Here is a 25,536-nt window from a genome sequence, read left to right as displayed (position 1 = left end):
AGAGCATTTACTCTGCATGCAAAGGTCTCCTTACCTCTCCAGTTAGAATTGGGAAAGACTCCTACCTGAAGCCCTAAAGAGATTCTGCCAGGCAGTGAATGCCAACCTGAACTAGATCTTATTGTATATACTCCACCTTAAGTCAACCTCATGGATAAGTCGAGGGCCAAAATGACCATATATACTCGACTATAAGTCAATCTCACATATAGGTTGAGGGCACGTTGTGAGGTCAAAATTATGAATTTTGATACGACTCGTGGATAAGCCTAGGATACAATTTAGGGGCCTGCAACCAAGAATGTAAAGAGCGACGTTTACTGTCTTCATGCAGAAATGTCTTCTTCAGATCCTTCTCAGCCCAATGACTCTTGGCACCAAAGAGGTGCCTCCACTGCCATTTTCCCAGCCAAGCATTCAAAAAGGCCAGAAGCAGCATCATGGTGGAAAAGATACCTGGCGATTTATGGCGACCCAGCGAATGTTGTAAGATTTTTCCTAGGCAGAGGTGGTTTGACCAGTTTCATCCTCTGAAATATAGCCTAACTGGAGCTGGCCCTGCTCAGCTTCGGAGATGTGATGGAATCTGGTGCCTTTGAGGGGCATTTTGGTCCCTAGTTTGGTAGTAGAACATCTGATTTTAAGGTAGAAAGTCTCATGTTTACTCCACAATACCTCCATATATTCTACCATTCAAAAGCCTAGGAAGCTGCTGCCAAACAGGGTAGATATTACAGATCCAGACAAACCTATGATCTGACTCAATTATAGGCATTTAACTCGGATGCCTATGTTTGTGTGTGTTTTCCATGAATGGGATGCCAAGTTCAAATGCTCAGAAAGTTTCAGTCCCTTTAAAAATGGCATGGAAGGTTAACATGTATGGTTTTAGCTTCCTTTTAGGACATATATTTGTATCCACTGCTTCAAAACAGTTGCCTGCTTTGCTATTTTGTCTCTCTTGGGTTTTGATCTTCTGCAAAGTGTCAATAGTAATTCTGTAGAGTCTGGATTTAATGTTTTTTGGAAAACTAAGTGAAGTAAAACCCTTCATTGTGAGGGTCCTACCTTGCACCCCAAAAGTAGCTTAAAGGGTCTCTTGTTTTCCTGCACCCCCTTTTTAAACTCAGGGCTTTTCCAAGCACTACCTTAGAGATTGCTTTTCCACCTTTTCCACCACCTTCTAAAAAACCCTCAGCAATCTTTGCAACTATATTATATCGCTCTGACTTTTCCAACTTGGGATCTTAGCAGACCAATAAGTTATGGCAGGCCCCTTTTTGCTTCTAGTGAACAAAACTGGCATTTCAATTGAACCCGGCCTTGCAACTCGGACAACAACCAAAAACTTTCGGTCCGATTTGGAAGTGTTTGGCGCGGCGTCCAGAAAAGCTACAGCATCCAGAGACACGCAGATACTTTATTTTATTGTGAGATATATATATATATATATATATATATATATATATATATATATATTCATATATATATATATTCAACCTTGGCAGAAGAGGAAAAGTCTGTGGATTGCAGCTTTTCTCCTGTTGCAATGGCAGGTGAAAGCAACATTTTCTGCGCCTGCGAACACCAATGTTCTGGCATTACAAAGGCTGGTTATCACATACAAGGAGATAAAGAGGGCTTATCCTGATTCAAACCACTGTTTGCTTTCCCTAGCCTTTCTTTACTGTGGAACGCTATTTTAAAAATGCTGATGCTATTTTAAAAAACCTTCCAGCAAGACAGGGGTCAAGCAGGAAGAAAGGAGGCTGAACAGGTTTTCAAAGACCTTGCAAAAAAGAGGAATTTCTGTGTCAGAGGTTTGTTACCTGATATACAGTCTGGCTTTATTTGGGGACCTAGTATGGTGCAATGGTCTGAGTGTTGGACTCTGGACGCCAGGGTTCGAATCCTAGCTCAGCCATGGCAACCCACTGAGTGACCGTGAGCAAGTCACACTCTCTCAGCCTCAGAGGAAGGCAAAGGCCAACCCTCTCTGAACAAATCTGGCCAGGAAGACTCCATGACGGGGTCACCAGGCGTCAGAAATGACTTGAAGGCATCCCACAACAATGGCTTTATTACTGTCCCACTCTTCCTTGTCAAAAGCCTTTTGTTGGCCTTGGGGTGGCCCTAAGTTGGAAAGGACTTGAAGGCACACACCAACAACAAATGACTTCAACTGATTCTCAGAAGGGTCTCTCACTCCCTCCTTCAAATCCAGGATCAGATTTTTTGGGGGGGGATATGGAGGCTGATCTCCCCCCAGGGCTTACTCTCAAAGCATAGCACATCCTCTACTTTCTCCTCCTCTCCACTCATCTCATAAAAGTCTCCTAGAAACAAAAACTGGTGGCTTTCGATCTCACCCACCCACTGATTTTCTTCGCCAAAGATGCCTATACAGTTGGATTTGGTACCCTTCATTCTCCCCCCAAAAAGCCTCAAAGCAGCAGGATCATGCCCCCCCCATCCTTGTGTATATATGGGTCCCCCTTCCACCAAACAACATCTGAATGCAAACCAAGCTAGGAAGGGATGGGCACATCTCCATTTGGCTTTATCATCTACTCTATCTATCTATCTATCTATCTATCTATCTATCTATCTATCATCAGCTGTCTGTTATTCCATCTATCTTGTCTCTGTCTGTCTGTCTATCTATATATCTATCATGTCTGTTATTCTATCTATCTATCTATCTATCTATCTATCTATCTATCTATCATCAGCTGTCTGTTATTCCATCTATCTTGTCTCTGTCTGTCTGTCTATCTATATATCTATCATGTCTGTTATTCTATCTGTCTATCTATCTATCTATCTATCTATCTATCTATCTATCTATCTATCTATCTAGTCTCTTTGCCTGTCTGACTATCTGCTTATCTATCTATCTATCTATCTATCTATCTATCTATCATCTATCACATGTGTATACTGCCTTTTATCCCAGAAGGGACCCAAGGCAGTGGCTCACAGATAAATTTTATTTAAAAACTCTTATAACAATTAAAAATCATCTAATGGCAGCATAAAATCCCATAAAAATATACTAAAGTTAAAATGCAGGACTAAAAAAAAAGCGGGACAACAACCTCCAAATGGATCAAGGAAAGTATCAAGAAAGTACCATGGCATCTCTCTCTCTCTCTCTCTCTCTCTCTATATATATATATATATGTGCAATGTATCCAGTTGTTTTTGGGAAGTCCTTGTTCTGATTTGTCGGGGGGGGGGGACCACACTGTGTGCTCCATCTCTCGTTGGAAACAATGCAAAACTGCTCATTTGGGGGGTTTTGTGAACAGTCTTGGCAATGGCAGTCCACATTGTTGGGCATCTTTATACAGTAATTTCAGAGTACTTTCCTTGATCCATTTGGAGGGATGAGGACTGGAGATCCTTTTCGTTGTCTGGGACAGATCCAGACCCCTAGAAGGGAGGGAACCAAACACAGATTTATCCCCCCAAATATCCTTTCTCTCTCCCCCCTCCAACCCCATCCTCTCCTCCAGATTTGCTCCAGGGTCCTCCTACCTGTCGATGCAAAATACAACTTTGCTCAGTCCAGAGGATTGCAACCCAGAGAATAAAGGGGCTGGGAAGGAGTGAGCAGCAGGGAAGAAGGAGAGAAAGGGAAAGAGAGCTGGGCAGGGCTGGGCTGGGCGGGCATTTCTCCTCTTCCACGCCCAGCAAAGCCCTCTAAGGAAAGCTGGTGATGCTGGCTTGGCAGCTGCCGTCCCAAAACTTTGGGCTGCCTGAGGACAGGGACCGGGGGTCACATCCACCCCATGCACAGGAAGGAATCAGGCTCCAAGAGCCCTGTTAACCAGGCAGAGGCATGGTCAGTGTCGACCCAAACCCTTGTGCCACCTGAGGCACTGGCTTCAAGGATGGCCAGGGTGCAGAGCCCTCCAGAGCCAACCCTTCAAGGCAGAAGGTGCAGGAGAGGATGCATGGCAGGCTCATAACCCTTTCCTCCATTTCATTTAACTTCATTGGGTTTTCTTAGGCAAGGGTTTTCTCTAATGGGTGTGTTTTCGCATGGGTTGGACTGGATGACCTTTGGGGTGCCCTTGCAATGCTATGGGTCCCTCACCAGACAACCCCTTCAGGGCAGAAGCCTGTAGCAGGCTTATAACCCTTTCCTCCAAGTCTTTGGTGGTGTGTTCCTGCATGGCAAAAGGTTGGACTGGATGAACTTTGGAGTGCTATGATTCCCTTCACAACCAACCCTTCAGGGCAGAAGGTGCAGAAGATGCATGGCAGGCTCAGGACCCTTTCCTCCAAGTCTTTGCATGGCAGGAGGTGGGACTGGATGACCTTTGAGGTCTCTTGCAATGTTATGATTCCCTTCACAGCCAACCCTTAAGGACAGAAGCCTGGAGAAGGCTCATAAGCCTATCCTCCAACTCTTTGGGGGGGTGTTCCTCCATGGCAGAGGGTTGGACTGGATGATCTTTGGGGTCTCTTCTAGTTCTATCATTCCCTCCACTGCTAACCCTTAAGTTCAGAAACCTGGACAAAGTGTGTGGCAGGCTTATAACCTTTTCCTCTAAGTCTTTGATGATGTGTTCCTGCATGGCAGAGGGTTGGACTGGATGGCCTTTGGGGTGCCTTGCAATTCTATTATTCCCTCCACAGACGCAGAAGGCACAGGAAAAGGTGTGGGGCAGGTTCATAGCCCTTTCTTCCAGGTCTTTGGTGGTGTGTTCCTGCATGGCAGAAGGTTGGAATAGATGAACTTTGGACTCTTTCCCAACTCTTCTGATTCTCTGAGTCCAGCAAAAAGTCTTCAACATAAGGTCAGATGTCATAACCGGTCTCACCAGTCCAGGATTCCTCTCATCAGCATTTCTCAACACTCGAAAAGCATGCTTTGGGGGTTTAAAAAACATATTTTTGAATATTCTTTCCACCCTTATAATGGGTCAACAGGCAACATATTGGTGCATACTTTACTTGGAAGAAGCTCACCTGCGCAGTATAGTGGGCATTCGTTTTTGGTTCTTGGACCTGGCACTCAGAGGAATACACTTTTTAAATGTATTCTCTTACTAAAGGCTATACACACACACACACACACACACACTTATATATATAGCCTTTAGTAAGATAATTGGCAAGATATATACACACACATGTGCATATCCCTTCTTCCAGAATCCGATTTTCTTTTCTCTCTCTTTAGCATCTTTTTGCTTGGTATTATAAAGATACAGTATATACACAATATATATATATATATATATATATATATGCATGCTGGCCTTGATTTATACATGGGCATCTGCCTTCTTCTAGAATCTGATTTCTTCTCTCTCTCTTTAGCATCTTTTTGCTTGGCAAGATACACCACAAAGAGCAGATCTTTCATCTTTGAGAGGAAGCGATGCCCTGCAGATCTTGCTCCAGTTGCAGCTTTGACAGCAAAACAATAAAAAGGCAAATGGTGGCATCTTAAAGGCAATTCGGGGACAAGCAACTGCCCTAAACCCTATAGTGTCTTCTCCAGAGCAGACATTTGGCATCAACTGGATTTACCAAACCAACAAAATAGAGAAATTGCCCATCCACATTGCATTGCTATCATCCATGGGCCAGATCAGTCTTCTCAGCATCCTGTCCACTAGAAGTGTTGGACTACTTTAACTCTTGAAACAGCAGAAATGCTTTAAGAGGAGATTAAAAATGTGTTCTTTTACTGCCAAGTGCAAAAAGGGAGAACCTGCCATTTTGTCCAGCCATGGGGAACTATATGAGGAACAAAAGAGGTGCCAGTATTGGCAAATTGTTTTCAAGACTGAGATGTCTTGCCATCCGCAAACCATTCCCCTCTTCTCCATTTTATTCTCAGAGTCTTTCTCTCTCTTGTGGTTCCTCTATTTCCCTTTGCAGACGGATTATCTTGGTTTATTTGTTACTCGCTCGGTTTGGACGTGACTCAGTCTTTCTGTCTCTTTCCAGTTTCTCCTTTTTCTAAATCTAAAAGCAGACATAAGAATATACAGACATAAGGAAAGAAAGGGGGGAAAATTGAGCAAGGTTGTCTAGCTTTGACTTCCACAAACATGGTCTTGGACTATATGATCTCCCATTATTCCCATCTGGCTAGTGAGGATGCAAAGTCTAGCAAAACACATCTGGGGACACCAGGCTTGCTAAGGTTACGTGACACAAATACGGACGTTATCAGTATTGTTGTGGGCCTCCACATCACTTCCGACTTATGGCAACCCTCTCATGGGGTTTTCTTGGCAAGGTTTGTTCAGAGGAGGTCTGCCATTGCCTTCCTCTGAGGCTGAGAGAGTGTGACTTTGTCCAAGGTTATCCAATGGGTTTCATAGCGGAATATGTCCCCCCATATTCGCTAGGGTTAGGGGCACAAGACCCCTGTGAATATGGAAAAACTGCAAATCATGAAAACGCCATGTTTTTTACCTGAGAGGACACCTCTCTAGGAATCTCTAGGTCCTCCAGCACAACTCTATGGTCAATGTCTGACAGACTCTGACCATAGAGTTGCACTGGAGGAGCAACAAATGCCTTGTGGAGTGTCCTCTCTAGGAATCTCTAGGTCTTTCAGTGCTACTTTTAGTTAAAGTTGACCATAGAGTTCCACTGGAGGACCTAGAGATTCCTAGAGAGGACATATTAATCAAACCCACAAATATGGAGAGTGTGTGTGTGTGTGTGTGTGTGTGTATATATATATATATATATATGATGTGATATGACATATATTAGGTACTGTATATACAGTAATAATTATTAATACACAGAGGAACTGAAAAAAATATTGCAGTTGTATTGAAGACTATAAGATTTAAATGGTAAAGAATTTCTGGGAAGTCAAATTGTAACTGTGTAGATCTCAAATGATGTTTTTCGACTGTTTTGAAAGGTTACTTTTGAGTACCGTGAGGTAACAGGTTAAAAATAAAATTCAAATGAAAAAAAGGCCCCACTGGGTCACACTCTCTCAGCCTCAATGGGGCAAAGCCATATTGTGTGGCTGCCCACTAGTGGCAGAGCCGAGTAACTGCTGACTAGACTGAGGAGAGGGCTTTTAATGCTAGCTTCCTGAAGTGCGCATGCGCTGTAGCTCCACTAACCCCCTCCCCTCCGTTAACAAGGCGCCTCCCGCCGCGAAAGTTCTAAAAAAAATCTCCCTCAAACCACGCCCCTCTTCGCCCCGCCTCTTTCTCCCTCCGCTCTTTCGATAGGCTCCTTTCCCCCCTTCGACATGTCCGTCTTTGTTAAGCCCCACCTCTAAGTAGGAAAGAACCAGCTTCTGCGCAGGCGCCGCACAGCGCAAGCGCTCTCCCTCTCTCAAGCCGCACCCCAACCCTCCTCGCCCCGCCTTTTTCTCCCTCCGCTCCTCCGATAGGCTCCTTTCCCCCCTTCGAAATGCCCGTCTTCCGTAAACCCCACCCTCAGCCCCACCTCTCCGTAGCAAGGAAGCACGTTCAGCGCAGGCGCTCTCCCTCCCTTAAACAGACCCCGCAAAAACAGTCGAGTTTCAACTGTCCTCGTCCCGCCTCTTTCTGCTTCTGCTCCTCCGATAGGCTCCTTTCCCCCTTTCGAAATGCCCGTCTTCTTTAAGCCCCACCTCTCCGTAGCAAGGAACCATCTTCTGCGCAGGCGCCGTACGGCGCAGGCGCTCTCCCTCAAAAAAGCCCTCAAGCCACACCCAAACCTCCTCGCCCCGCCTCTTTCTCCCTCCGCTCCTCCCATAGGCCTCTTTCCCCATTCTCGACATGCCCGTCTTCCTTAAGCCCCGCCCCGTCCGCAACAAGGAACTACCTTCTGCGCAGGCGCTTTCCCAATCTTTTCTCCCTCTTCCTCAACCACAAAACAAAACAACCCTCTCAAGCCACACCCCTCCCTTTTTCGCCCCGCCTCCTTCCCAACCCGCTCCTCCCATAGGCCGCTTCCCGAAGACCGACGTGTCCGTCTCCTTTAGACCCCGCCCTTTCCTTGATCAATTTTCCACTTGTCGTCGGGCGCCCGCGCGTCTTTTCCAAAACCCCTCCCATTTTTGGGCGCTCCCTCCCAGTGGGCGGGGAAACCCCGTGGAAGGGGTCGCCGCCATCTTGGATAAAGTGTGTGTGTTCCTCTCTCTCTGTCTCTGTCTCTGAGGAGGAGAAAAGAAGGAGGGAGAAGAAGGTGGGAGAGGAGGGGCGAAAAGATCATAAAGGAGCAACGAATAAAGGGGCGATAATTAAGACTGAACAATTAAACGAAGAAGCAAAGAGGAGGAGGAAGAGGCCCAGTGCTGCTGCTGCTGCTGCTCTTAAGTCGACGACGCCTTGATAAACAGAGGGAGCCTCGGAGGGAGACATCCTGCCGCCGCCCAGCCACCAGCCCCTCGAGCCCAGGTACTGAGACCCAGGAGGAGAGGAGAGCAGGCCTAGGCCCCAGAGGCCTCTCCTCAGGCGTTGCCTAGCAACAGGGGTCCCCCTTGGCCCCTCCCACTCCCCACTCATTTGCATATTATAATTAGGGTTGCAGAGAGGGCCCTTCCAGCCCCGCCCTGGTCACGTGACCCCAGGCCAGGCACACTCTCTCAGCCTCACCCAGAAGGCCTTGGCAGGGAACCCTAGAGTTGGAAGAGGCCCCAAGGGCCCTGATCCAGCCCGACCCCTTTATTCTGCCATGCAGGAACTCTCCATCGGAGCACCCCATTGACAGATGGCCCTCCAGCCTCTGCTGGAAGCCTCCCCGGAGGAAGCCTGGCCAAGGAAACCTTGTCATGGGTCTTGCGCTCTCTCAGCCTCAGGCCAAGGCAAGGCTCCAAGCAAACCCTATGACAGGTTGGCCATATTAAACCCATTGGCTGACCTCAGGGGAGTCGCACAAAGGCTGTGGCAGTGCATCCTCTGAAGAAACCTGGCCAAGGAAACCCCAGGTTAGGGTCGCCTCAGGGGCACCAAAAGGCACACAACACACAGAGACACACCTTGCTCCCACCAGGGCTGCCAGGCTTTGAAAGGAAGAAACCAATGACATCCGGAGGCTGGAAGGGCATCTGTCAGGGATGCTTAGACTGTGAGTTCCTGCATGGCAGAATGGGGTTGGACTTGGTCACTCTTGGAGGTCACTTTGAACTCTGGTTCTTGCATGGCAGAATGGGGTTTGTACCAGATGGCATTTGGGGTCTCCTCTGGGGCCATCTCTCAGGAGGGCTTTGACAGGAGGTTGGCAGGCTGCATCGATATAGTATCTAGGTCAAGGGAAGTGATAGTGCCACTCTATTCTGCTTTGCTCAGGCCTCACCTGGAGCACTGTGTCCAGTTCTGGGCACCACAATTCAAAAAGGACATTGAGAAACTGGAGCCATGTGTCCAAAGGAGGGCGACTAAAATGGTGAAGGGTCTGGAAACCCTGAAGCCCTATGAGGAACGCCTTAGGGAGCTGGGTATGTTTAGCCTGGAGAAGAGAAGGTTCAGAGGTGATATGATAGCCCTGTTTAAATATTTGAAGGGATGTCATATTCAGGAGGGAGCAAGCTTGTTTTCTGCTGCTCCAGAGAATAGGACCCAATGGAGCAATGGATACAAGCTGCAGGAAAAGAGATTCCAGTTGAACATTAGGAGGAACCTCCTGACAGCAAGGGCTGTTCAGGTGAAATATGTCTCAAAGAGTAGTGGAGTCTCTTCCTTTGGGAGTCTTTAAGCTGAGGCTGGATAGTCATCTGTCAGGAGTGCTTGGGTTGTGTATTCCTCCATAGCAGAATGGGCTTGGATTGGATGGCCCTTGAGGTCTCTTCCAACTCTGATTCTTGCATGGCAGAATGGGCTAGGAATAGATGGCCCTTGTGTCTGTGGGCCTCTTCCAACTCAGTGATGCCATGAACCCAGAGAAGCCTCCTGTCCCTTTGGTTCAGTTGCTGGGTTTGTTCCTTCCACTGCAACCACTGCCCTTTTGGGGTTTTTCCCTCTCTGGGCCAGGAGTTGTTGCAGGGAGACCGGAGGTCCTCATTGCAAAAGGAGGACAAGTCTCCTGCAAAAAGTAGGATGCTCAAGACAAACATTGGGCCAAGTCAAAGCTCCAAATGCCTCATGTGAATGATAAAACCATGCTTCTTAGTTTTGAAATGCCTCCTGGGCAGAGGGTTGAAACGTGGGGCACTTCTGGTCACCATGCAAGGAGGTCCCACTTTCCCCTGTTTTGCAAACCTCTGCCTACTCCTTCCAGGGCTGCCAGAGATCAAAGCAGCACTTGCTGGGTGTCTTCCTTCCAGACCAACCATCACTCTTTTGGGTTTTAATTCTGGACCAGGAGAGAAAAGGGGCCTGCTTCACTCTCCCTTGAGGTTGTGGTTGTTTCTGAGTTACGGTGTCCTTAAGGTGACCTTGTCCTGGGGTTTTCTTGGCAAGATTTGTTCAGAGGAGGTTTGCCATTGCCTTTCCCTGAGGCTGAGAGAGTGTGACTTGTCCAGGGTCACCCCCTTCTTAGTGGGACTTTTGAAAACCCTTGAAAAGACCCAAGTCTCATCTGCACTGGAGAAACAAATGCAGTTTGGCACCGCTTTCACTTCCATGACTCCAGAAGCCTTTCTTCCTCTTCTTCTTTTCTCTTGAAAACTCTTGCAAGACCCAGGACTCCTCTGTGCTGCAGAAATGACGCCGTTTGATGCCGCTTTCACTGCCATGGCTCAATGATATGGGACTGTAGTAGTTTTGGGAGACATCTAGCTCTGGCGGGTTACAGACCGCCTATTTGGGGCGGGCTGTACCCACCCCTTTCCCCGGTGTATCGGGGCCTCAGCTGTCAGAATGGCAGCCGCTGAGGCCCCGATCCGCCACATTTCAGGCTGCGGGGAAGCGGCAAAACGCCACTTCCCCACAGCCTGAAAAGGGGTGTCCTTGGGGCTTCAAGCCCCAAGGACACCCTGCGGCGGCGGGGAGAAGGAGAAAGGGGCTTCTCCCTTGCTTCGCTGGGCGCAGCTGTCTGAAACCGTCCGAAATGGAGCTCCTTCCTGGTTCGCGCTAAGGGTGCCCTAGGCGCCCTCACGCGGTGTGAGGACGTCACGTCCGTGCCGCCCCGTATAGAGGCGGCGCGGCCGTGACGTCCTCATGGTGGCGGCCATCTGGAACGGCTGCCGCCATTTTTTACGCGCGGAGCGCATATTACGATTAGGGAGGTACTTTCATGGCGGTGTGTAACCCACCTTTGTTATGAAATGAAAGGAAAAGTGTGATGGTCCATTCCTAATATATTTTAAGAAACAAAAGTTTTTGACCATCACGTGGCACATGGGACTTTGTCCCCTTTCGTTCTTCTGCTGTGAATACATGCTTTCCTGTTTCTTGTTCTGCTCCATGCCATGGAAAGTCTTGGGATTCGTAGTTCATTGTGGCACCAGACCTCTCTGACAGAGAAGGCTAAATATGTCACAAAACTACTACTTGGTCTTCTCTGTCAGAGAGCTTTCGTGCCACAACAAATCCCATAGGATGCAATGAGTCTTTTGGGGAGACAGAATTATTCCTTCAGTTTACATTAGACCCCTTCCCAAAATCTCACCTTCCCACATCGTCTTTTCCCGCCCCGCCCCGGCTTGCCTGAACTTGCAAGAGTCACTCCCACGGATTTCCCTGGTTAATAAGGTTCTCTATAAGGCTGGGCTGGGGAATCCTTGGTCCTTGGGATGTTAGCAGCACGGCCGCTGGTCATGGAGGATGGGAGCTGCAGTCTGAAATCTCTGGTGAGCCAAGAGTTTAAGGCTTGGAGAAGTCAGCCTGACTAGATCCAGTTTGTAGAGAGGTCTTGTAGCACCTTTGAGACTAAAAGAAAGAAGCTTTCATCGACTTTTTGTAGACTTAAGCCTACGAAGGCTCATGTTGCCAACTTCTTCCTTTCAGTGAGTCTCAAAGGTGCTACAAGATCTCTTTACACAGCGATTCTACAGACTAACATGGCTATAGCTTTGAATTCTGACTGGATTCAGCGCGCCTTACTCAGAGGTAATGACGGAGGATACAACCTGAAGGGTTACAGCTTTGTAAAACCGCTCTTGGACATCATCTGCTCCTTTTTCCCCTTCCAGAATAAATGCATAAGCTTTAGAGTGCAGACTTTGCGAAGTGCACATTAACATGTATACAGTAGCATCAGTTACTCCCGCTTGGGATGATTTAGCCTGTGGCAGCAAAAAAGATTGGTCTTGGGGGCACTCTTGAAGATTTAACAGGTTTATTGTGGCAGAAGCGTTTGGTGGGATGTGATAAATCCTTCAGTCTTTAAGGCGAGGGGAGAGACTTTGCTATTTGAGAGTTGGCTGAGTTTAATGGCATGCGTTCTTGGTGTATCTCCAAAGGGGATAGACGTCAGTGTGATTATGGCCTCCATTTTCAATGTTTGCATTGTTAAGTGTATATCCAGTGCTGGAGAGTGGCTTGTATTAGATGGTGGTTTATGCTGACAAGTGTTTTCCACACTATTTGGTTTGTATTTTTACTTGGGAGGCAAGCAGTCTTCCCTGATCCCTGTAGATCTATGACTCCCAAACTCTGATCCTCCAGATGTTTTGGACTTCAGCTCCATCTTGCTTAATGTCTGGGATTCTGGGAGCTGAAGTCCAAAAACATTTGGAGGATCAGAGTTTGGGAATCACTGCTGTAGATGGTTGCGATATAAATGCAATGCAAGCTTGTCCGCTTTGTGTGCAGATTTCTGGCACCTGTTTCTCTGTGCCAGTTTGGTGCAACACACCTCTGCCAAGCATTGGGGTGTGTCTGAGAGACACCAGCCTTCATGGCTGACCTGCCTGTTAAGGCCTACTGGACACACTTCATATGCAGGTGACAAGTGTTGCAGAAAACTTGTATTGTAAGGTGCTTCGCGCGTGGCATTTTTCCTACATGGAGATAACTTCTGAAGAAAGGAGAAAAGTGGTGATGCCATTGATGCACAGTGATGGTTGCAAAATAAGCACTTGCACAACTGCCTGTGCTAGGAGTCAGTTATGTATCTACAGTCAGCCTTCCACATTTGCCGCTTTGACTTTTGCAAATGTGGCTATTTGTGGTTTTGATGAATATGTCCTCTCTAGGAATTTCTATGTCCTCCAGTGTGACTCTGCCAGAAGTTGGCCATAGAGTTTTGCTGGGAAACCTACATGTTCCTAGAAAAGACACTTCTCTAGTGTGATTCTGTGGTCAAATTCTGGCAGATATTCACCACAGAGTTCTGCAGGATGACCTAGATAAGGGTGGTGTATAACACATTGGACAGTGTGCACTTCAAGTGTGTCTTTTGGATGCGTTCTTGAGTGCATTTCATTCAAAATGAGTTGAGAGATGGCATAGACTTGAACTAGAATGCTACTAATTTCTACTTTTCAGGCGTCAGGTTTAAGACTGCAGAAGTATAATACAACTTTCCAGTGAGGGATGCTAGGAATCAAACACTTTGGTGATCAATGATGAACTTTGTCCTCTCCTTGCTTTCTCGTCCTGTATGCAAATAGTAGGTTCTTAAATGAGGGAGAGACGTGTGTTTGTTCATACCTTTTGCTGTGAGCAGATGGGGCAGGTAAAGTCTTGGAACTCTGGTTCATATTGGCATGGCAAGGAGCACTCATTCAAAAAGGAAAAGACTATTAAGGAACCTGCATATTGCAGGGGAAAACTAGGCTTAGCACTTTCCATAATTTCTAATTGGAGGTCTTCATGAGATATCCTGGAAGGCTTTCCATTTCCCCTTCTTCCAGTAGAAAGCTTCATAGCTTGGAGTTTAAAACTTTGACACAATCATTCACTTTCTCTCTGCCCTTCTTACACTTGGTTTTAACCCCATTGACATATCTGCTTTCTAGTAGTAAATGGGCTGCGGCGTGAAACCCATTAGACTCAGATTCAGAGTGAGTATGCGTAGAATTGTCTTATCCCACAAGAGATCCCCAAAGCAATAGGAATGGTCATTTCCGCAACAAGGGCAAGGATGTGTAAGTCGCTTCCCCACAGTTGTGACAACATGCCCTTCCTTTGGATACTTAGCATGGGTCCGAAACACACTGCAGAAATAATCCAGTTTGAGACCCCTTCAACTGCCCTGGCTCAAGGATTTCTGGGAATCGTAGTTTTGTGAGACATTGAGTCTTCTCTGTCAGAGAGCTCTGGTCCAACAATAAACTACAACTCCCAGGATTCCCTAGCACTGAGCCAGGGCAGTTAAAGTGGTTTCAAACTGGACTGTTTCTGCAGGGTGTTTCAGACCATAGCTTGAACATCTCCTGTCATGTCTTCTTGCTCCTTTCTTGATCCCTGTATCTAGAAAGAGGAGCAGCTTCTGGTCTGACTTCCTAATATGTGTTAGATTTCATATGTTTTCGTGTTTCAAGCATTAAGTCTTGCACCCATTCTGTTACCATAGAAATAATCGTGCTTCATCCAGGTTTAGATGCAGACAAGCTCTTTCAAGGGCTTTGTTCGTAAGAAGTGGGAGTGGGTTCCATTGAGAAAGGCAGGGATCCCGAATAAGTGTGCATAAAGCGTGTAAGTGTGTGTTTGTGTGTGAGAGAGAGCAAGAGCTTGCTGTATGTGCTGCTGCACACATTCCCTCCCTTGAGGTCACCTTTTGTCCCTACCCTAACCTATAGGTTAATATAATAAGATGGAAAAACGTGTCTTTGGAGTCTTATGTCTACCTCACCTACAACAGGTCCATATTATTTCATCAGGTGGGTCACATATTGGGTTGCTCCTTCTCCAACAATTAGTTCTCCTTCAATTTTCTGTAGGTTGCATTGCTTAGCTAACATTGCTAAGATTTTGTGGTAAACACTAAGAACACAGTGCACAAACGTGTTCGCATTAGGGTTAGCCATAACTATTTAATACTGGTTTCTCCTCCATCTAGCCACTCTTCTCTGTGGTCAGATTTGTTTTAAATAATTTGAACTGAGTAAAACCTTAATAAAAAGGAAGGATTTTCAACAATTTGAAATTCTTTATACCATTGTCTTATGATTGTAAGATTTTGTATGTTGTTGCTGTTGTTGTATACCTTCAAGTCATACCTTATTTAATCTAGAACAGTGCTTCCAAAACTTTGTAGGCTGGAATTTGGTAAGGGGCTTATGTCTTTGTAAGTGGATTTATGTGTATGACATAGAACTGAGTAGTTTTGCAACATCGAGATCTTGTAGCATCTTTGAATCTAACTAACTAAAGAAAGAAATTTAAGTCCACAAAAGCTCATGCTGCCAACTTCTTTAGTTAGTCTCAAGGGTGCCTACAAGATCTCTCTCCATACTTATTTATCCAGAGCAGTGATTCCCAAACTTGGGTCCTCCAGGTGTTTCAGACTGCTCCCAAAGCTCCCAGAAGCCCCAATAGTCAAGAATTCTGGGAGCTGAAGCCCAAAGCATCTGGAGAACCAAAGTTTGGGAAGCACTCATCTAGAAGCTGGCGATGGCCTGTGTGTGGGGAATGACTGTTGGAAAAGTTGAACAAAACTGAGTGGCACAAGGTATTCCCAGTGTGGACTTGGCCTGAAATAATCTCATTCATAAATATAGAAGCCAGTCATGTGTAGCATGAAACACTGCTGCTGTTGTAGTATAGTGTGCATGCTCTTCAGTGCAGACTTGATCAGATGACTGGACAGCATGCATCTTGTGTTGCATAGCGGAGGTTTGCTCCTGGGAAAGTGTTTCTGAGTAGAAATGGAGAAGGACATAAAAATTAAGCCAATGTTTAATCCTTCAGGTGCCTGCTTCACCCTTTTCCTTGAAAACCTTTTACAAAGGGCCAAAACACGCTGCAGAAATAATCCAGTTTGAGACCGCTTTAACTGCCCTGGCTCGATACTAGGGAATTCTGGGGGCTGTAGTTTTGTGAGAGTTTTGCCTTCTCTGTCAAATAGTATATTAAAATAGAATTAAATATAGTGTTGCCAGGTGTATTTATGGGCTGTATTGATGCATGTGTCAGAGGGAAATCCCAAGCAGTGTTGAAAGCTATATCAGCTATGCAAAAGCTTTTTGGCGTACCAGTATTAAAAAGCAGCGTTAGTAGCTTGTACCTAACTCAGCACAGATGAGCACCACATCATTCATATCTATGGATGCGGTGACTTCCTAAATCCTGACACAATTAATTCTGTGTTTAGTGGTAGTTCACCAAAGAGAACTTTGATAGTGGGATCCATAGTGATCGATACATAACCCATTGATAAAGTACACTAGCGTATGCATGGAAACTTTGGGGGCAGTTCTGAAAATAACATGGTATCTGGAGAATTGATTCAGAAACCAAGAGCTGAACTGTGTGTATATCTGTGTGCGATTTAAGACTTCTCTTTCTAAGGATTTCTTAATGCTTTGCAAATCTGAACACAATTGTGCTTCTCAACAGGATTATAAGAAGCCCTCTTTTGGGCATTTGGCCCAGTGTAATGCAAAATCCTATTTCGGCTTTGAAAACTGCCATTGTTTATACTCCAGGTACCAGGCTGAGTTTCCCTTTGGAAGCAGCTCTCCAGCAGAGAGAAAGAGAGAGAGACTCTGAATAAAACATGAAGATCTAGAAACCCGAAGGCAGAGGGAGGGCAGCTGGGTGAATATGGCATAGCAAGCTGTTTACTTCCCTTCTTCCCCCACCTCCGTTTTATAAAAGTTGTCTGAAGCGGTGGAAAAAGATAAGTGTCTGGAGGAACATGGTGTTCAGTAATTTCTCCAGAAATGGACTTGTTTTGAGTGACTGCCATCCTGGGAAGAGTGCTGATGCAGCCTCCTTGGCTAAGACTTCTGTGACACAGAAGTTCCTCTTAGACTTATTTGGTGGCCTTAGAGCAGGAGCAATGGGAAATGTAGCCCACGGGCCAAACACAGGCCTTGGGACTCTTTGGCAGGTTGGTCTCAAAGTGAATACTGGCATATAAAACACCCTCTATAACTTCAAATTATATCTGGCTGCCAATTGTGTATGTTATAAGTAGAATCACACACAAGACTTCTGTTTGTGAACAAGGGATGTGGGCACCGGACCCTTTCTGATCTTCGGAACTAAGCAGAATCAGCCCTTGTTAGTACTTGGATGGGAGACCGCCAACGAATACCAGGCAGTTTGAACTAGCGTTTGATCTTGGCACCCCATTCATGGGCAAACGCACACACAAACTTAGGGATCTGGGTCAAATGCCTGTTCTTTCTAGGGTTTTTGAATGATTGAATATATGGAGAAGTTGTGGATTAAATTTGGGACTTTGTACATTCAAATCAGATGTTTTGCCACTGAATTAGGGCCTAAATGCCCCCAAAGCATCAGATCTCCTTGGATCTTAGAAGCTAAGTATGTTCAGCCCTGGATGGTGCCTGAATGGAAGACCGCCAATGAATGCCAGGTGCTGTAGGCTATATTTCAGATGAAGGAATTGGCAAAACCACCTCTGAGTATTCCTCGCTTAAGAAAACTCTATGAAAAAACAATGGTGCCTTCCCCACCGCTTGTTCAGTCATTCTGTTTGGAGTTCATGGCCTTCTCTGTGAAGCTGGGAGAAATATTCTTCAGGATTTCGGAAAGGAAAACGATCCTGTGTTAAGACTCCGGCAGTCTCTGTGAAACACTTTATAGAGAGTTTCTGCTTGATGTGCCTCTTAAGTTTTCTCCAAATTTGAGTTCTCTTGCTCCCAAGAACCACTGCAGATAAAACCTCGGAACAGTTCTCAGGATGGATATTCACATTGAGTTAAATTGCTGCTACAACAGTAGATTTCCCAGTGTGTATACGCTCATGGATTCAGTTTGGAGTTTTGTAGCTCCTTTTCCCTTACTGATCTACTAGCTGTCACTTGAGAATGAAACATGATTTGGGAGTTGGAGTGTACTAACCCTGTCCTTTCTTTTCCCTCCCTTCTAGTGCCACAATGGCAACTGCACCTTACAACTATTCCTACATCTTTAAGTACATCATTATCGGTAAGTCCAACTATATTCCATCTACAGGTATTCAAAGGAGCATAATTGGTTGGCTCACTTTCTGTTATGGGGCTAAATTTCTCTTAACAAGTGTTAGTGGTTCTCTACTAAGTGTCTTCTGTTTTTGCTTTCCGGAAGAATACCAAGCAAGAAGCAGTGTGAGACGAATCAATGCTCAATCTGAACCTTTTTTTCTTATCTGTATCTTTGAACTTTACTTAGGCCTGTTACAGACTGCCAAAATAAAGCTGCTTTGGGTCTCTTTGGAGGTATGCTGTTTAAATGATGCATGCATCCTAAGAATCCGGAAGCTGCACCAAAGCTGCACTCCAGTGTTTAGGAATGGAGTGTGGCTTTGGCACGACCTCCAGACTCTTAGGACCCATCCATCATTTAAATAGCATACCTCCAAAGAGACCCAAAGCAGCTTTATTTTGGCAGTCTGTAACAGGCCTTAGAGTTCTTGATGTTTCATTCATCTCCCTAGGCTTTCATTTTTGGATAAACTGTTGTACTTACTAGTTGAATCAATATTTGGGCTAATATTTGGAAAAGGTATCTTTTGGACTACAGCTTCCAAGCATCTTCCAGTCAGCATGGGCAGTGGAGCATTCTGGAAGCTGTAACCCTAAAGGTGAATATTATTTGTTGTGTAATGTTACTATGTTGTTGCTATGTGCCTTCAAGTCATTCCACAACTTATGGCAACCCTATCATGGGTTTTTTTTTAGCATTATTTGTTCAGAAGGGACTTGTCTTCCTCTGAGGCTGAGAGAATGTGACTTGCCAAAGGTCACCCAATGGGTTTCTATGACTGACTGGGGATTTGAAACCTGGTCTCTAGAGTTGTGGTCCAACAAAAACTACATCACAATGGTCATTTTTTCCTTTAAAAGAGTCCTACGTAGAACTTTTTAATAAGCAAGAATGAGGATTGTACTTTAGTCTTTCAGGGGAACGCACCGTATTGATCCACAGTTGGCCTCTGCAGTAGATATTAAGTCACACATAGCAATGGGAATAGTCACAAACCATGTCTGAAGCGCTAACTTTCTCTCCCTCCTTCTACCTCTTCCCTTTTAATAGGGGACATGGGTGTAGGAAAGTCCTGCTTGCTCCACCAGTTTACAGAAAAGAAATGTAAGTGTGTGTACAAATATCTTTTTTGGTTGACGTTTGTAGTAATTCTCAGTGTGACCTTTCCACCCTCTGCCCCAGCATGTATAGGTTGATTTTGGCTTTTGTAATATCAATAATAGGCTTGGTTTGCTGGCTCTGGGAATAACAAACCTGAGGGATGAATACTTAGCAAGACTGCCTAAAATTGTGGTTATTAACAATCAAGGTTTTAATCAAGCTTTCAAGCTTAGTTCAGCCTGTACCTTGCAAAGGTTACTTTGTGGAGTAATGGTCAGAATTGCTATCTTTCTGCCTTTCAGGGCTTAGTGTAAATTCATTTTTAGCTCAGTAGAGTTTACTGGAAGTATAGTGCTTCAGAGTATAATGTCTCTTTTTTCTATTACTGGGATCACGGCCTTAAAATGGTGAAGTGGGTATTAGTCTCTTTATATGCCTTCTTTCTGGAGGGAGCTGTGGTTAGAAGCACTTGCTCACCTGAATCTCTCTCTCTTTGGTAACAGTTATGGCGGATTGTCCCCATACAATTGGTGTTGAGTTCGGTACGAGAATAATTGAAGTTAGTGGCCAAAAAATTAAGCTGCAGATCTGGGATACAGCAGGACAAGAGCGATTCAGAGCTGTCACACGGAGCTACTACAGAGGAGCAGCAGGAGCTCTTATGGTCTATGATATAACTAGGTAAGATGGCTTGCCATTGTTAGGTATCTTCTGTGTATCTTGGTTTTCATTGAGCTTTAGACAACTGTGTCTTAACAAATTTCTCCCATGCAAATCATGCATTACAAATAGCAGGAGTCCCTTCTGTTAATACAGTGAGTCCGCCCCATCCGCGGGCTTATCATCCACAGACTCAAGCTCATGTGGACGGCAAGCCCTGGGCATTAAAATGGCGTATGCACCTGCGCTGCATACGGCCATAGCAAACAACGGGGCTTGAAGTCCTGTGTTTTTTCCCATATGCTGGGGGGCCCAAACCCGATCCCTTGCATATACAAAGGGTCCACTTTGTTCAGTTTGACTGCCTGTATTGGGAGAAAAAGACATGGTCTTAGGTCCTGTTCCACTCCCCAAATGAAGTAGGAGTTAAGCTGTCATATTAATCACGTTGAAATCCTTTTTAAGTATTAAATCTTTGATACAATTTTTTCTCTGTTGCAGAAGAAGCACGTATAATCATCTAAGCAGCTGGCTGACAGATGCAAGGAACCTAACTAATCCAAATACTGTGAGTTCGGCCATTTAAAAATAATTTGATTAAAAGTTGGGGTTGTTGAACATTTTGGTTTCTGTTTGTCTGAGTTTTCTTTATTTTTCAATGTAAGTACATTTAATACGGTATCCGTATTGTATGCCTTTTATGCCACTAGATGTGTGGAAGTATATTGTTGGATAATACAAAGGTACCATTTGAAGGGAGAGGCCATCTTTAATTTCCCAGTTGTACCAACTTGCCAGAACGAAATTGGCCTCATATCAAAGAAGGATGCCCAACTAATCTCACCTCCTAACCTCAGTGATTGTAATCTCTGTTGTGTTGGTGGGGTTCCCCCCTTTTTCCCCTCTTTGTGGCATTAAGAGTACCCAGCTGGTCCCAATTCAGTTTGATCTGGTCTTTGCAACGATAATTCTAGCTAGCTAAGATCGCTTCCTCTTTCTGTGTGACTTTTATTGCCCAATGAGCACTTGCATGAAACTCTGTGGCCCCAGAAGTAATGAGAAACCGAAGTGCCAGTTAATGGATGTTCAGTCACTCAGTTTTAGCTCTGGCAATGTCTCACTTCCAATTTGCTTGATTGGTACATTTTGCATTTGCCTTTCTCTTGGGTACCTTTGTATCACAGGAGGGCTTAACTGGCAGATCTGACAAGATGCTTGGAAAGCAATTGTTAGCATGGGTCCTTGGTATCTTCTGGGGTTTGGTTCCAGGAGCCCCCGTGGATACCAAAATCCATGGATGCTCACATCCCTTTATATACAATGGCATAGTGAAATGCTGTCACTTATATAAAATGGCAAAATCATGGTTTGCTTTTTGGAATGTATACATTTTGGGAATATTTTCAAGCTGAAGATAGTTGAATCAGTGAATATGGAAGGGCAATTGTACTAGCAACATGGCTGTAGCTCATGGGCAAGGATTAGCATGTGATTATTGACCATTGCCTTCAACTGCAGTTGTTTATTGAGACCTCTGTGTCTTGTCTTGGAAACAGGTGATAATTCTTATAGGAAATAAAGCGGATCTGGAAGCCCAGAGGGATGTGACATACGAAGAAGCCAAACAGTTTGCTGAAGAGAATGGTGAGTGTTGTGGCATCAGAAAACCCCAAACAGAGTAGTGGGCACACAGCAGCACCAAGCGAACGCTTTAGAAGAGTGTTAGGCAGGGGAGAGTAAAGCCACAGTACCGTTGGGCAGGTAGTATCCCATCTGTAGGCCTCACTATACAAACAGTTGTTCTTCATGAAGTCTGAAAGGGGGAGGTGGGGTACTTGAAATTTCTACATACGTTAAAGTTTCATTTTGTCTTTAAACAGGGTTGCTGTTTCTTGAAGCAAGTGCAAAAACGTAAGTGTTGTCAATCTCTAGATACTGATGCTGTTTGAATTCCTAACTTCACTTGCAAAAAAGATGATTTTTTTCAAGTAGCATTTGTTAACTGACTACTGCCTTTTACTTCCACTCTTTACCTTTTTTCTCAGGCTGTTGCCTGCTCTGCCTCCTTTCTTTTAGCCATCTTGTCTCTTGGGCCTTTCCCCTGCCCTTAGTCTCTCCAGCCCATCTTCCCTGTTTATGCTCTCTCTGTATCAACAACTTTCCTTCTCCCTCAGTCTGTTGACAGTCATTTTGCTGCCAGGCTTTCCTTTCTTCAGGCTAGCTTCCTGCGCCTGACCTTTGCTTCTTAAAATATTTATGAATATTAAGCGATACCAGTAGCTGAGAGCTTTGCTGAGGCTTGTGTTCTCATAGTGAATTTGTGATGGGATATTCTGCTTCACTAATACATTGCCACTTGAGAAGTGAGAGCAGAAAGAGGGATCAGGGCCTCCTGGTCTCACACCCCCTTTGAGCAACTCTTATGCTCCTGCCCCACAGTTTCAGAACCATTGGTTTATTGGAGTCAAGCTCATGTTCAGATTGGATTGTCAGTGCTAAACTGGCTGACACACGACTTCTGCACTTCCATAAATGGCTTTTTTTGCTAGCACAATCTGTGGTTCCCAAACTCTGGTCTTCCAGGTGTTTTGGAATTCAACTCCCAGAAGCCCCTGCCAGCTTGGCCAAGTGTCAGGAATTCTGGGAACCGAAGTCCAAACCATCTGGAGGACCAAAGGTTGGGAGTCACTGGATTGGATGGTTAAAATGTTGCTTTGAGACTCTGTAGTTCAGTGACTCCCAACATTTGGTTTTCCGTTCGTTTTGGACTTCAGATCCCAGAAGGCCAGCTAGCGTGGCCAACAGTCAGGAATTATGGGAGCTGAAGTCCAAAACATCCGGAGGACCAAAGCCTGGAAACCAGTGGCAACTACTGTGTTAACAAGCACAGGCAGCCTTGAGATATGAAAGAGCGAGGGCATAGAAAATCTGAGCTGTTGTTCCTGGATGCTGAACAGTAAACTGTGAATAATTCCTTGTGCAGCAGTCCACATCTGTTCCAAATTAATGTCCTTAACCACTTCTTCTTCTTCTTCCTCTTGTATTATTCCAGAGGAGAGAACGTCGAGGACGCATTCCTAGAGGCTGCCAAGAAGATCTACCAGAACATCCAAGATGGGAGCCTGGATCTCAACGCTGCCGAGTCGGGCGTACAGCACAAGCCTTCGGCTCCTCAAGGCGGCCGGCTAACCAGCGAACCCCAGCCCCAGAGAGAAGGCTGTGGCTGCTAGTGACCTCACTTCCTCGGCTCTGTTTCCTGACCTTTCACCTCTGTTAGGAGCAGTGCTTTTGGCTGCTTCAGTTTTCCTCTGTACATCTTAAACCCGGGTTTAATTAAAACTCCTGAGGCAACAGTTTAACACAGTACTAAACTGCTAAAAATAATAAAAAATAAAAATAAGAGAAACTTAGATGTAATCAGGTTATCAAAGGCAAGTAGAGTCATATCCTCTCCCTGCATGGTAAATCTAGAAGTCTTTAAGGCCCCCCTTCCTCCTTCCCTCCCTTCAGTCCCTCCGCCATGATTGTCCTTGTGAATAGATGTCACCAATCCATGATTTATAAAAACAGAGCACTGATGCTGGACCTCATGATTTTTACTCTTACTCTCCTTCTCTCTGCAGGGCTTTGTCTTTCTTGTAAGGTTTAACTTTGTTAGCTTCAGCCTTTCTTCTCAATCTGTAACTGGTCTGAATCTGTCCCGTTTTAGTCAGAGGGGGGGAAAAATCAGATTTGCTGTGAAACGACTTCAGGGGTAGAGCGGGATCTTGCATAAGGTCCCTTTTATTGGCAGTGAAGGGCGTGGGGTGGGGGGAGCACTCATTGCAGGGGTGTATGTCTTTCTCCTCCATCTTGGGCCTGGCACCTGGCAAGTTACCTGATCTTGTGCTCCATAGCTTGATGCTGCCTCTTTCTCGCTATTTTTTAACGTTTGGCAGCCCTTGTTAACAGAACGTAAATATGTATTCATTTTGAAGGAGCCTAGCTAACACTTTAAAAAAGTACATTCGTGTGTATATGATTTTAATGAAGAAGAAATGAAACAAAACTGATTTACTGGCATTGAAACCATAGATGGTAATATATCGGGTTGGCCACATCACTTCCCTGCTTAGTATGTGCGGCGCACTGACCATTGGCTTAACTCTGTGATGTTGGCAGCATTTGAAGGTTGCGCTTAGGAAGCTGGTTCCTGCTCCAATGCAAAAGAACTCTAGTGGCGCCTGACCCGTCTTCCCTGCGCTGTGGTCAACCTGTCGCTGTTTTCCTTGACGCTCCTGGTCTTGTGCAGTCGATGGCCTGCTAACGCACTCTCCCTCTCCCTCCTTTTCTTGGTAAGAAGTTTGCATTTAATCCAGCTTCATTTCCTGCTATGGTTGTATAGGAAGGCTGGGCTCTCTTGCACATCTTATGCTTTTATGGAAAGATGTCTCTCTTCCCCACCCCACTCTTTTATCTGGACTGTCACAAGCATTTTACTCTTTAGGGATTTCGGACTATATACTGTGGCATTTGACACACTACAGCTGAAATGGGCTTAACTACCACACCTCCCCCTGGGTTCTTTCTTCCCACTGTGTTTGCAAGAAAGAGAGCTAGTTCGGAGGGATTTGTGTATGCGCAGACCTGCCTTGGAGCCACATCCGTAAACAGTCTTGAATCTGTACTGTACTCTCTCCATTGGCAACCTGGCCTTTTTTCCCTTCCTTTAAAAAAAGAGGGCACCAAATGGTTGGAGCATGATGAGGGGGGGGCAAGATGAGCATGTTCTGAACATATTGATAGCAGTGTTTCAAATAATGCAAACATCTTTTTAAAATCCCTGTAAAGACACTAAGCAAGGCCATGTTCCAATATGTAAAAGCAAAGGTTGATAACCAGCATATTTGTACAGTCAATGTTAAATAAAAGCCAAAACTGGAATGTGCAAAAATGATTAGTGTTTTGGTAACCTGTGCACTGTCCCTTTGGTGTGTGTCCTTTTTTGTTTGGCTCTGGTTAGGTTTCTTCTTCCCTTAAACCTAGGATTCTTATCATAGATTAGTGTTACGAAAATTGCAGCTTATGAATTGCACCAGGTGAGGAGGGTGACTCTTATTTTTGTCCAGGGACCATGAGCTGTCGACACAATTTCAGTACGGGCAAAAAGGCAATCGCTTCCTGCAACTTCCTGGTGGTGCAATACCCTCTTCTCGTATTCCCCAAATTGAAAGATTCAGTAGGGTTTTTTTGTTTTGTTTCTGTGACAGGACTAATTTGGGCTGCTGTACTCATTTAATGTAACAATGCTATTATCTAAATATTTGTAAATAAAGTACCTGTATCTAGATAAAATCACAGTAGTCGTTCTTTGAAGACGTGAACTTCAAGGGTATGGCCTGGGAGTGGAAGTGAATGTACATTCTTCCCTTATAATCATTTTTCTTACCAAGTGTATAGGCTTTAGACCTGTGGAATTCTTTAGTGGAGAGGAGTCTAGAATGTATGTGCCTCTTGCGTTTCATACTTTCCTACCTAGTTTTGAATGCTAACAGTGCTTTGAGGTAAGTAGCCCAAGTTCTGCAGCCAACCCTACGCATTTGCAGCTTTGACTTTTGCGGCTTTGATTAATGTGTTCTCTCTAGAAATCTCTAGTTCCTCCAACATCAGCCAGAAGTTGTACTGGAGGACCTAAAGCTTCCTAGAGAGTTATTCTCTCTGGTTCTTGTTGTTTGTGCTTTTTCCACTTTCACAGGGGTCCTGCATTCCTAACCCCAGTGAATGTGGTGGGCCTACTGTAGTTCGAGGTGGGCTACTGCCTATTCTG

General features: G+C 45.2%; 2 protein-coding genes across 2 annotated transcripts in view; one reads left to right on the top strand and one right to left on the bottom strand.

Annotated features, from left to right (window-relative positions):
• Positions 1–3,610, bottom strand: part of GSN (gelsolin) — a 34,018-nt gene extending 30,408 nt beyond the window's left edge. Inside the window, exon 1 of the mRNA XM_089534976.1 lies at positions 3,541–3,610. The gene's annotated coding sequence lies outside the window, so the exon portion shown is untranslated. The remainder of the gene's footprint in view (positions 1–3,540) is intronic.
• A 4,149-nt stretch (positions 3,611–7,759) lies between these two features.
• LOC149308044 (ras-related protein Rab-14) lies at positions 7,760–25,064 on the top strand. The gene is made up of 8 exons (XM_089534972.1): positions 7,760–8,384; positions 17,875–17,933; positions 19,020–19,073; positions 19,574–19,751; positions 20,232–20,298; positions 21,287–21,374; positions 21,611–21,641; positions 22,783–25,064. The coding sequence occupies exons 2-8, from the start codon at positions 17,882–17,884 to the stop codon at positions 22,958–22,960; spliced, it is 648 nt and encodes a 215-aa protein (XP_089391098.1). The 5' UTR covers positions 7,760–8,384; positions 17,875–17,881; the 3' UTR covers positions 22,961–25,064.
• The last annotated feature ends 472 nt before the right edge of the window (positions 25,065–25,536 follow it).

This window comes from Sceloporus occidentalis, unplaced genomic scaffold, assembly GCF_023333645.1.
Source record: "Sceloporus occidentalis isolate IW3139 unplaced genomic scaffold, rSceOcc1.0.p SCAF_8, whole genome shotgun sequence".
Taxonomy (NCBI): Eukaryota; Metazoa; Chordata; class Lepidosauria; order Squamata; family Phrynosomatidae; genus Sceloporus; species Sceloporus occidentalis.
The sequence above is the reverse complement of the archived record's forward strand: the minus strand, read 5'-3'. Positions and strand labels throughout refer to the sequence as shown.

Excerpts from the sequence above, each read along its gene's own strand:
- LOC149308044 (XM_089534972.1), top strand. The coding sequence starts at position 17,882 with ATGGCAACTGCACCTTACAACTATTCCTACATCTTTAAGTACATCATT. Across the intron at positions 19,074-19,573 it reads CCAGTTTACAGAAAAGAAAT|TTATGGCGGATTGTCCCCAT; the intron begins GTAAGTGTGTGT and ends CTTTGGTAACAG. Across the intron at positions 19,752-20,231 it reads ATGGTCTATGATATAACTAG|AAGAAGCACGTATAATCATC; the intron begins GTAAGATGGCTT and ends TCTCTGTTGCAG.